At 44.3% G+C, this 12,184-nt stretch overlaps 1 protein-coding gene across 1 annotated transcript; it reads left to right on the forward strand.

Moving 5' to 3' along the window:
• Positions 1 to 1,224: 1,224 nt before the first annotated feature.
• Mindy1 (MINDY lysine 48 deubiquitinase 1) lies at positions 1,225 to 11,613 on the forward strand. The gene is made up of 10 exons (XM_047518097.1): positions 1,225 to 1,873; positions 4,101 to 4,916; positions 5,217 to 5,274; positions 6,037 to 6,101; positions 6,418 to 6,576; positions 7,948 to 8,050; positions 9,196 to 9,338; positions 10,191 to 10,382; positions 10,673 to 10,825; positions 11,075 to 11,613. Exons 2-10 carry the CDS (start codon positions 4,464 to 4,466, stop codon positions 11,153 to 11,155), a joined length of 1,407 nt encoding a protein of 468 aa, XP_047374053.1. The 5' UTR covers positions 1,225 to 1,873; positions 4,101 to 4,463; the 3' UTR covers positions 11,156 to 11,613.
• Positions 11,614 to 12,184: the final 571 nt, after the last annotated feature.

Consider the following 12,184-nt stretch of genomic DNA (forward strand, 5'->3'; position numbering starts at 1 on the left):
GCATCCGATCTTACTCTTTCAGATATGGCTAAGTATAGCATCTTTCCATATATTACACTAAGCATCTGGTTGACGTTTTAAATTACAACATAACAAGCGACTCTCCATCTTCCTTTCTCAAATTCTCCCTTTTACCAAATTGACCCATTGCCCCTAATTTTGTGGTTGTCCATACTAGAAAAACATTAGAATAATCTTTGGCACCTCTTCTTAATACCTACAGTCTTGTCAACTCCTCCTTTCTTTACAACTCTACAGCCTCACAAGAATTTTATTCCTTCCGTGGACTGTTGTAACCTTGGTTGTTTGCTCCCAGACTCCATAATTGTTCCAACTGCTGTTTCAGCTTTCAGACTTGCCTGACGTCTCATCCTGTGGCGGCTGTGTAACTAGAGTTTGGAGGGCCTGACTGAATGCACAGTCAGGTTCCAACTTCCCTTAATGACTGCCACTTTCCAGATCCAAGGTATTACAGAGTACTGCCAAGAAAAGGTTACCCTCATGATCAAATGTTCCTTTTTTTTTTTTTTTTTTTTTTTTGGTACCAAATATTGAACTCAGGGGTGCTTTACCACTAATCTACATCTCCAGCCCTTTTAAAAAATGTTTTTAATCTTGAGACTTGAGACAAGGTCTCACTATGTTGGTTAGAGCCTATGTTGCCCAGGCTGACCTCAAACTTGCTTTCTTCCTACTTAAGTCTCCCTAGTTGCTGGGTTTATAGGTATAGTCTGCTGCACTTGGCTCTCTTCCCTCATTTATTAATCTATTCCTTTATTTCCTACCACCAGTTTCACACCATCTTTTCCTCCTCCCTGAGTTGGAAGCTGAGAGGAGGTGACTTATGAGAAGCTGAGGCCTGTAGGAAACAAGAACCAAAGCACAGAGCCATTGCATCTCCTCTTATTCTACTGGGTCTCTTCCTGTTGTGCTCTCTACCCAGGGCCTGTTCCTTCTTCTGTTCCTTCTTCTGTGCACTACTAGGTGCACAGCCCAACTAGTGTCGCTTGTAAACTTAAAAAAAAGAAAAGAAAGAAAGAAAAGTAAAAAATGATACAGGGAAGACTTGGACAGGAGCCCTGGCTCCCAGAGAAACAGGAGGATTTTTTTTTTCTTTTCTACATTAAATGAGTTAATATGCAAATATCATGCTCTTTGGCTCTGCTTTTGTGGGTCCAGAGCAAAGGACTGCCACATGCAGGGAGAAAGCCCAGATCCAACAAGCTGCTGCTGTCCAGCTCTGCTCCTCCCTGCTCAGCAAGGGCACTTGCTCTTCCCTATTCTCACCAGAGAGGCACAAGCGCTCCGTCCCTTCCAGCGGCAGGCGGAGGGAAGAGAAAGGGTCTGTTGTTTTTCTCTCCTCTCCTTGTTTCTCTCTCCCTCTCTGCTGATCACCAAGCTGCTGACCGGGTCAGAAAGCCCTGATGGAAATCCACCGGTGCTGGGCAGACCCCTCCTCCAGGAACCTTGTCCTTGACTAATTTTTCTTTCTCCCAATGGGAACAAGAGAAAGAGAAAGGGGAAAAAAGAAAAACCACAAACTTCTTTTGAAAACCAGTTTAGTTAGGGCCTGGCGTGCGCACGCCCAAGACTCAGCCACTCAAGAATCCTGAAGTCACTCTGAGCCACCACCAGGAGCACCTGGGCTGCACCCCTTCTTGTCCTCACCCTACTGCTGTGCCCCAGTCCGGGGCATGAGTCCGGAAATAGCCACAACCCAGCCAGGACGGCCAGCCACGCTTGTAAACCTGTGTCAACCTGTATAAGCTCTGGAGTTGACAGCTGGGAGGCAGCAGGCACTGGTGGTACTCCTCACTGTCCCCACCTCCCCCATCAGACTGCCAGATCCTGGAACTGCACCCGCTTCTTTAAGGTAAAAACTTTGTCTTAACCATCTTCTTCACCTCTTCGTCAACCCACAGCTCTCCTTTCCTCTCCAGTTGGGGGAGTTGACACCTGTCTGTCCTCCCATCTGTGGTCTCTACAAGTCTGGATTTCTTAGAGGAGCGAAAGCAGGAGAAACATGTAAATAGATGCTACTTGGTCCTTTTATCTCCTCCTTCTAACCAAACCCTCCCCCTCTCCTTGGGAGCAAGTAGACAGCACACTGTGACAGTGTTTGATTATGAGGGGAAAATAGAAACCATTGGTTGCATGAAGATTTGGGTCAGACTGAGAAGGAGATTGGCGTGGGACAATAAGGGACTTGAGGGGAGAGGAAAGTTCCTGGTGTGTGTGTGTGTCAGGGGTGGGGGTCGTCTTGAAGCTACCTACCTATTTTATATGTTTCTTTCACCCCGATACTGACTAGGGAGTGGCCAGGGCTGCTTTTACTCCCTCACCCACCACCATAGGTTAATTCCAGCAGCAGAAAAAGTGTAGGATTGGAACTGAGAAAAGGGGGTGGGGGATGAAGTCCTGATTTGCTTGAGTACCCTCCCCCTCAGCCTTTCCTACTCGGAAGTACTCCAGGCTCTTCCTACCAGGAGTGTACCTTATAGGGTGGAAACCCTCCATTATATTTCCTGCCCTGCCTCTTAGGACTTAGCCTACTTAGCTCTGCCCAATTTCTCTGGAGTCCCCATTCCCTCTGGTGTTGAGCTTCTGGTTTCCTTTGGTTCATCCTCCGGTCAGCTAGCTTCCCAGCCCCCACTTAATTATTGATTATTTCTAGCACTGGGCAGAAAATGAGCCCTGTTTTCTTCAAGCTTTTTTAACTTTCCCTGTCTCTGACATTTGTTTCAAGGTTCACCTTAAGTGCCATGTGGGAGGGGAGGAAGAAAGGAGAGAGAGAGAAAAAAAATGTGTAAAGCCTACAGGCAATATTTGCTATTCTGATTCTAAATTAACAACATGTAAATGAAATGCAACTGACATAATTATATTTGAATCAGGAGGATGATTGAATGACTAGGCTTATTTTTATTTCAGTTAATTTAACATTCTTCATCCTCATCTCCCAGGCCTTACTCCTAGCCCCAAATTCCTGCACCTTTATAAGAAAAAAAGTATAACCATAGAAGAGGAGGGAATTGGAGAAAAGGGAAGATTTCTAACATGTTTAAATGTCTCCCTGTTTTTTATCCTGACTAAAAAGTAGGAAGGGGAGTAAGGAAACTGAAGGGAGATGGTTTCTAGAGGGAGGGTTTGTGGCTTTTTACCCTTTTCTAGCCAGTGTTGATTAAATGTCTATCTACACCTGATTTGATGCTTAGTTTGATAGAGAACAAGTTAAACTGGCCCAATATTCACATCTAGAATGACCAAGATGGAACCAGACATAAAGAATATATACACCAGTAGGTGACAGTATAGGGAGTTTTTTTTTTAAAGTAAGTCAATAATCAGCATTTTCCTTTTCCATATAAATAGTGGACACAAGAGTATCTCTGGGCTAGGCAGATTGGGGAAAAGAACTACTGAGAAGTTGTTGACTCCAACTGTCCAGAGAATCTTACTAGAAGAATTTGTTGGGGGTGGTCCTTTTTTGTGCCTCCAATTTGAAGTTACTTATCAAAGCCACTCTCTAATTCAAATCCATATAACCTATTTTTCCCCTCTGCAGCCTATAGGAAACCCCTTCCAAGACCTTTTTGCTGTGGTTTGTGATTGTGTAAGGTTCAGTAGACTCCTTTAAGGAGAAAGACTTCCCTTCTTCACCAGTGCATCACCTTTAGAAGCATGACACCGCATCTCCACCTCAATCACTTTTCACCTTTGGGGTGAGACAGGGAGATAGTATGCATAAGGATACAAGCAACCTGTGGTTTGGTATAAGAGAGGAATTTCCCACATCCTGGTATGATGTGGGCTACTGATATGATGCCTTTCACAAGGTTAGCTGAATATCATCACATTATAACCATTAGGATCATTTGGTTTGTTTGGAAGAACTTTGGTTTTCCTTTTTTTTTTTTTTTTTTTTTTTCTTCCAGTCCTGGGTATTGAACCAGGGCCTTGCACATGGTAGACAATGAGCTATATCCTTAGCCTGCAGAAACAGATACCTTTGCATTCGGATAGTTTAACATTTCTTTCTCCGTCTATCTTCCTCCTTATCCTCTGCACTCTTCCTTTCTCTTTATCATTATCTGTTTCAGGAAAGCTGGCTCCACTCAGTGTCTCCAGTCCCACCAGAACCATCACTCTCAAGCCTAGAAGCCCAAGCCATCGTTGGTTCCATCTGGTCCCAAGTTAAAAGTGGAAAGATCTCAGTCTGAGTCCTGTTTATACAAGCTAAGAAAGGCTGGTACTACTCGTCACCAGGAGTGCCTGTGCAGACACACTAGCCAGTCTTCCATACCACATTCATTTTCCAAGACTTTTCTCAGTGCCTTTACTTTCTAGTTCAATGATCTTCTTCTTATTGGACAGGTCTATCTTTTGCATACCAAGACTGACATAGGCAATCGCTTGAGGTTAGGAAACATCTTCAGCATCCCTCAGTTGCCTCCCTTCCCATCATGGAACACCCTCAACCTGAACATCTAGCCCCTGATAAGGCCAGGAATGCAGAAACAGACACCTGTGAAAATCACAAGGTCCTATTGGGACCAGATGAGCACCTTCAGAATAAAGATAGCAGAGATGCTGATGAGGAGGCTGGAAAACAGGAGCCAGGAGACCAAGCTTTGCTACCAACACAGAGTGGGGAGAATCTCGAGTCCCCTCCTCCTGAAGCTAACTCAAGTCAACCTGGGCCATCCTGTAGCATGTCACCTGAGATAGAGACAATAGGGGCATGCTCCAGGCCCCAGGAGCTTCCCCAATCCCCCAGGACCTGGCAGCCTGAGCCAGATTTCTACTGTGTAAAGTGGATCCCCTGGAAAGGAGAACGGACACCCATCATCACCCAGAGCACTAATGGTCCTTGCCCTCTCCTTGCCATCATGAATATCCTCTTCCTTCAGTGGAAGGTAAGAAAGTCTGACGAGAACTCAGAAAATATGAGGAATGCTCTTCCCTGACCCACCTCCTGATCATCCTGATTTTCTCAAAGCAATCTGAACTTTCCAAATTATTGTTATACTCCTGTCTCTCCTGTTTTCTAGCAAATAGGAATGCCTTGTAGTATTTCTCATTTATTCTGTTGCTCCAGTTTCATACCTTCCCCCGACACACACACTATACCACAGGTCACCCCTCCCCACTTCTGTAGGTTCTTCCTTTGTGCTCTGAAAGGGAGACACAGACATGATCACTCTTTCTACCTCTAGGTGATGCTGTCTCCCCAGAAGGAAGTGATCACATCAGATGAGCTTATGGCCCACCTTGGTGAGTGATTGGACCTTAATGAGAAATTTCCTTAATGAGGGGTGCCAGAATTTCCCCTCAACTAGAAATTCAGATTATTGAGGGATCTCCATTTGGAGTTCTGATGCAGCAGGAAGGATAAGGGTCAACAGGGTTTCTCTACAAGACTGAAGAATGAAAATCAAAGGTCAAGATGTCAGGAGTCCTGAGCCAAGTGTGGTTGCACATTCCTATAATTCCAGGCTGAGGGTGGAGGCCAAGGCAGGAGGATCACAAGTTTGAGGCAAGCCTCAGCAACTTAGTGACGTCCTATTTCAAAATAAATAATTAATAAATAAATAAATAAGTAAATAAATAAATACCTCTAGGAATGTTGTTCAGTGGTTAAACTCCCTTGGGTTCAATCCCTGATATAAAAAACAACAACAATGAAGAAGTCAGTAATCCTGGTTATAACACCAATTCTGCTCTTAACCTTTTTTCTTTTTTATAGTTCTGGGGATCAAACCCAGGGTCTTGAGCATGCTAGGCAAGTGCTCTACCAGTGAACTATTCCCCCAGTTTCTGCCTTTAGGTTTTGTATGTGATCTTGGGTCACATACAAAATCTTGGGTCCCTTTACCAGCCTGTTTCTTTCTCTGAGAAATGAAAGTTTTGATTAGACGCTAAGGACCTTCCCAGTTCTGAAAATTTGTGGTTCTGTGACATTATCCCCATTCTCCAGGAAAGCTGAGCCTTTGGGACAATTGGTGGGGCAGGCTGATAATATATCCTGTCTTACAGGAAATTGCCTCCTGTCCATCAAGCCTCAGGAAAAGTCAGAGGGACTTCAGCTTAATTTTCAGCAGGTAAGGCAAGAAGTCTGGAGTCTTAGGGGTTTTCTGGTTTGTAAAGGGACACTGGAACAATTGAGAGGAGCTGTTTGCTGGTTAAGAGGGTTCCTGAACTGTGCTTTCCTTCTGCAGGTATAGGAGAGGATGTTAGATCTCTGTCCTGGAAAATATGTTCAGTTATTACATATAAAGAAGGGGTAAATCAGGGGAGAAATAGAATGGCTTGTAAGAGTGTTAGGAAAGAAAAGCAACAAGATTAATTTGTTTTATTTCTGGAGGTAAGAATGGGAAAGGAGGCTAGACTGTTCATCATTTTCTTTTCAATCTCCAGAATGTGGACGATGCAATGACAGTGTTGCCTAAACTGGCCACAGGTCTGGATGTCAATGTGCGATTCACAGGAGTCTCTGATTTTGAGTATACACCTGAATGCAGTGTCTTTGACCTACTAGGCATACCTCTGTACCATGGCTGGCTTGTTGATCCACAGGTGATGGTGGGAAGCCCTTTGAGTCTTTTGTCTAGCTAGAGCTGATCTGAGTGAGGCAATATGTTGTGGGTTGGGTGCCGGGGAGGTAGGAGTTAGATTGACTTGGGAAGGGAGTAGAATTTGGAGACTAGACCCTAATACAGAATTTCTTGCTACAAGCAAACTATATTCAAATATGCAAATAGGATCAGTTCTTTTTTTAAAATATGTGGGATTTTTAAAGTGGACTTTTATTTTAATAATTTATTTATATGTGGTGCTGAGAATTGAACCCAGGGCCTCATGCTTGCCAGGCAAGTGCTCTACCACTGAATCACAAAACAGCCCAGGATCAGTTCTTTAGACATCAAAAGTTTAGGAACTGCTGTGCTCAGTGCAGTGGCGCACACCTGTAATCCCAGAAGCTTGGGAGCCTGAGGCAGGAGGATCCCAAGTTCAAAGCCAACCTGGCTAAGTAGCCAGGCCCCAAGGACTGAAACTCTGTTTCAAAAGAAAACAATATTGCAAGGATGTAGGGGGAAAGGTACATTCATACACTGCTTGTGGGACTGCAAATTGGTGCAATCACTCTGGAAAGCAGAATGGAGATTCCTCAGAAAAATTGGAATGGAATCACCATTTGACCCAGTTATGCCACTCCTTGGCTTATACCCAAAGGACTTAAAATCAGCATGGACACATCAATGTTTATAGCAGCTCAATTCATGCTAACTAAGCTATGGAACCAAACTAGGTCCCTTCAACAATGTAGTATATATACATAAAGAAAATGTAATATATGTACACAATGGAATATTACTCAGCCATAAGGAAGAATGAAATTATGGCATTTGCTGGTAAATGGATGGAACTAGAAACTGTCATGTTAAGTGAAATAAGCCAATCCCAAAGAGCCAAATGTTCTCTCTGATATGCAGATGCTAACTCAAAATAACAGTGGGTAGGGGGATAGAAGTACTTTGGAGTAGACCAAGGGGAATGAAGGGAAGGGAGCGGGGATGGGAATAGGAAAGACAGTAGTATGAATCAGACATTACTTTCCTATGTTCATATATGAACATAAGACTAGTGTAACTCCATATCATGTACGACCACAAGAATAGGAAGTTATACTCCATGTATGTAGAATATGTCAAAATATATTCTACTGTCATGTATAACTAAAAAGAATACATAAAAAAATTTTTGAAAACTTTTTTTTTTTTTTAATGACTGGGGATGTGTCTCAGTGGTTAAGAGACCATGGGTTCAATCCCTGGTATCAAAACAAAAAACTTTGATAATAGGGTTGTAGTCCTTTTGGGCTTAGTTCATTTCCTTCCTGAAATAAACTCAACATTCTTTCTCCCTCCCCACCCTACTCCCATGCAGAGTCCTGAGGCTGTGAGTGCAGTTGGGAAACTGAGTTACAACCAGCTGGTAGAGAAGATCATCACCTGCAAACACTCCAGCAACCCCAACCTCGTGACAGAAGGTGACATCTCTCCTCCCTCATGGATCTTATGTGAAAGGGAAGAATAGCTGCTTAGGTTTATTGTTTGTTGTCTCGGGTCATACCCCCACTAGAATGTAAACTCTGTTTAATTCACTGATACATCTTCCCTCTCTGCTGCCTCCTAGGCATAGTGCGGTGCCTGGCATGAGGTAGCTGCTCAATATGATTTTTTTTTTAAAGGCACTGGGGTCTGAACCCAGAGCACTCTATCACTGAGATACACCCCCAGCCTTATTTGTTTGTTTGTTTAGTTATTTGTACCACTGGGGACTGAACCCAGGAGTGCTCTACTACAGAGCTATATCCCCAGTCCTTTTTATTTTTTATTTCAAGACAGGGGTCTCAATAAACAATAAATTGCTGAGGGCCTCACTAAGCTGCTGAGGCTGGCTTCAAATGTATAATCCTCCTGCCTCAGCCTCCTGAGTCACTGGGATTACTACAGGCATGTGCCACTGCACCTAGTCTTTTTTTTTTTTTTTTTTTAATCAGCTGATTTTTTTTTAAATTTTGGTAATCTGAATTTTTAGCTTCTGTGTAAACATTATATCTGACAGTGCTGATCCATACTCGTCATAGCCATAATCAGTGGGTGACAAATTGTGGCTGCCTCTTTGGATAAGGTGAACCATTTTACTGTAGTCTCCTCTATCACTCCCTGTTTTGATATTTGGCAGCTTTGCCTCTTTATTGCCTAGACCCTATAAACATTTGAGTCAACATACCTTGGATTTTGTTTGTTTGTTTGAATCAGGGATTGAACCCAGGGTTGCTTAACCACTGAGCCACATCTTCTGCCTTTTTTATATTTTAATTTGAAACAGGGTCTTGCTAAATTACTAAGGCTATCCTCAAACTTGTGATCCTACTGCCTTATCCTCCTGAGTAGCTGGGATTACAGGTGTGTATACCACTACCCCTGACAAGGAAGGAATTTTAGAAGGTCGGATTTAGGAGGGCTTTTGACAGGTGCTCTTTGGATGATCTATCCTATCTTGGACTTTATTGCAAGTGCCCTACCACAGAGCTACACTCCTGGTGTCTCTCTCTCGCTCTCTTTTTTTTCTTCTAATCTTGGACTTAGGATGTAAACCAGATTCCTCCCATTTTGTGTTTTGTGGTAGGCTTGATCGCAGAGCAGTTCCTGGAGACCACTGCAGCACAGCTGACCTACCATGGCCTATGTGAGCTTACAGCAGCTGCCAAGGAGGGTGAACTTAGTGTCTTTTTCCGCAACAACCACTTTAGCACTATGACTAAGCACAAGGTGATAAGGGTTTGGAAATGTTGGGGGTGGGGCTTTGGGGTGCTGTGGTTTCCCCATGCCTTTTTCTCCTGGGTCTGTTTCAGTCAGGATAAGGTAAGTTAAGCTGCAGTAACAAATAAACACTGAAATCCTCATGGCTTAACACAACAAATGTTTATTTCTCACTCATACTGTATGTATGTCTACCAAAGATTGACTACATTCTGTACCCCACCATCTTCACTCTAGGACTCAGGCTGACCAAAGAGCCTTTAACTAAAACATAGGCAGGGAAATAGAGAGGAACACTGTGCACTCACTCTTAGTGTTTCTGTCCAGAAATGGTCATTTCTGCTTATATCTCACAGGCTAGAGAAAACCATAAAAGGATAAGCCCACTATCAGTGGGACGGGAAGTTATAATCCTCTCCCAGAAAGGGGCAGTGGAAATTTTGACCACTACCACAGTCTTTGAGAGTTAGAAATTGCTGCTCTAAGAGTTCAGTAGAAGAGAGGTCTCTTGTTCCCAAAGAGTTTATTCCCATTGCCATAAGGAGAGCCTAGAGGACCATGGGAAACAGGGTGGAAAGCAGGGACTTGGATCACACCCCAGCCCTGAGGATTCTACAGTTGACCAAAATAACCACCATACTCACACCAACTTCACATGTACATATACTCAGACATCCCTTCCCTTTCCCTACAGTGTGTATGTATATGTATGTGTATGTGTGTATATTCCAGAGACTCACACTTATGTGTTCCAGCCAGCACATCAATTAATTCAAATGGTCTCTGCATCTAAGGTAATCTTGGGCAGTAAACGACCTCTGTATCACTTATCCCACCAATTGGTTGTCCTTTTCTTTGCAGAGTCATTTGTACCTACTGGTCACTGACCAGGGTTTTCTACAGGAGGAGCAAGTGGTATGGGAAAGCTTGCACAATGTGGATGGAGACAGCTGCTTTTGTGACTCTGACTTCCACCTAAGTCATTCCCTCAGCAAGGGACCTGAAGCAGAAGGTGGGGGTAGCTCCCCAGAGAAGCAGCTGCAGGTAGACCAGGTATGTGGGGCCTTTAGCAAAGGTACCAAGAGCTCCTCTGCCACATAGAGTCTTTTGCTATAAGTGAGCTACATGTGTTTTATTAATAGAGGCCATACATCTAACATCCATGCCCTTTTGCTCTGTTACCTTCGGACCATCTCCTTGTTTGGTGTGTATTTTCTGGCTGTGTGTTTTCCCCTGGAGGGAGAAGGAGCTGGAGAATTTGATGGAAAATCTGGTTTGGAAACCTAGTCTGAGTCTTCTTTCCTGCCAGCCTTCACCCACCTTGGGACTCTTGTTCTCTCTAGGATTACCTGATTGCCTTGTCCTTGCAACAGCAGCAGCAGCCACAGGGAATGCTGGACCTTAGTGACCTGGAGCTGGCCCAGCAACTTCAGCAAGAGGAGTATCAACAGCAGCAAGCAGTCCAGCCTGCGCAGATGCGGGCCCTGTCATCCCAGGTAGGCCCCTGTCTCTTCCCTTAGCAGGCCAGAGCACCCTGCTTTTCCTGGTCCAGATCACTTGTTGTTTCTGCACTGTCTCTTCAAGGTGTCCCTTGGGGCCCTTCTCCTGCTGGACCTTCTTCCTGGAACCCCTTCCTATTTTTTTCTCCTTACAATCCCTCCTAATCCTGACCCTCTTCCACCTAGAATCTCAGTCCTTGTACTGTTCCAAAGCTATTGGATGACTAACTGTTAAATCCCACACAGGGGAGAGGAGCCACATCAGGACGCCCAGCTGGGGAGCGGCGGCAGAGGCCAAAGCAGGAGTCAGACTGTATTCTGTTATAGCTCTGCCCCACTGCCATTCTGACCTGCCCGCTTCTCTCAGAGACTGTGGTTAGTTTGCTTGCTCCCCTATCTTAACCCATGAGATACATGGGGTAATTTATTTATGGACTGCTGGGGGTCAGAGCAGGCAGTAGTAAATTCCAAGGTCAAACTCAGTAATGTCTTTGCCCTCATGTGCTGCTGCTGCCTTCTCTTCCTCCCATCCATGGCAACACTAGGATGGGCGGGGTGAAGATTTCTGGTTCCTAACACCCAGAATAATCACATGAATATACAGACTCAGGCAACAGGGTGAGGTCCCTATCTGGAATGCATCTCTCTCTCTATTCCTGACAGCCTCTGGGCTCCCAGCTACCCAGCACGCTTGTCTCCCTTTGCTTCAGGATTTGATTTGGGTTTCTATATCTGTTATTTGTAATGCCTTCCTAGGGGTTTGGAAATAAATTTCTTTCCTGAGATCTGTTGTTTGGCTTTCCCTGAGGCAATGGGGTTAAGTATTTGACCCAATTGAGGAATGCAAAATGGGGTGGGGAGAGGTTGCCTGTCATTTCTAATAGAGCCAGCAGGGGGAATCAAAGTCTGCCGTTTTTTCTCTTACTGTTTACATTTTTGATAGCTGTTCTATGAGAAATAGTCCTTTAATGAGAGGCAGGTTTTCAAAATCCCTGCTTGGACAGATAAATTTGGGCTGTGAATTTGAGAAGTTACCAGGACTTCCCAGGCTTGGAGGACAGTTTAACCCTCTGCTTTCTTCTCAGTTCTCACAGATGGTCCTTTGCTACCTCCAACCATTTCTGACCTTTTTCGTGTGCTTGTCCCTCAGTTAATTTGCCTGAATTTCCTGGAGCAGGGAGAATAATGAGGGTGAGGGGAGGCATGGTGGGTGGCGCATATTTATAACCACAACACTAGGGCAAAAACAGGATTCCCATTGAATACCCAAGTGCACATCAAAGGTGCTTCAGCTCCAAGGTCTCTTCCTGGTCCATGTCCTGCTCCACCCAAAGATCAGTCAGAGAACACAAACAA

This window comes from Sciurus carolinensis, chromosome 1, assembly GCF_902686445.1.
Source record: "Sciurus carolinensis chromosome 1, mSciCar1.2, whole genome shotgun sequence".
Taxonomy (NCBI): Eukaryota; Metazoa; Chordata; class Mammalia; order Rodentia; family Sciuridae; genus Sciurus; species Sciurus carolinensis.

What these genes read in the sequence shown, in the direction of transcription:
- Mindy1 (XM_047518097.1), top strand. Translation starts at nt 4,464, where the DNA reads ATGGAACACCCTCAACCTGAACATCTAGCCCCTGATAAGGCCAGGAAT. An exon ending in GCTGGCTTGTTGATCCACAG is followed by an intron (nt 6,577 to 7,947) that starts GTGATGGTGGGA and finishes ACTCCCATGCAG; the next exon opens with AGTCCTGAGGCTGTGAGTGC. An exon ending in TGCGGGCCCTGTCATCCCAG is followed by an intron (nt 10,826 to 11,074) that starts GTAGGCCCCTGT and finishes AATCCCACACAG; the next exon opens with GGGAGAGGAGCCACATCAGG.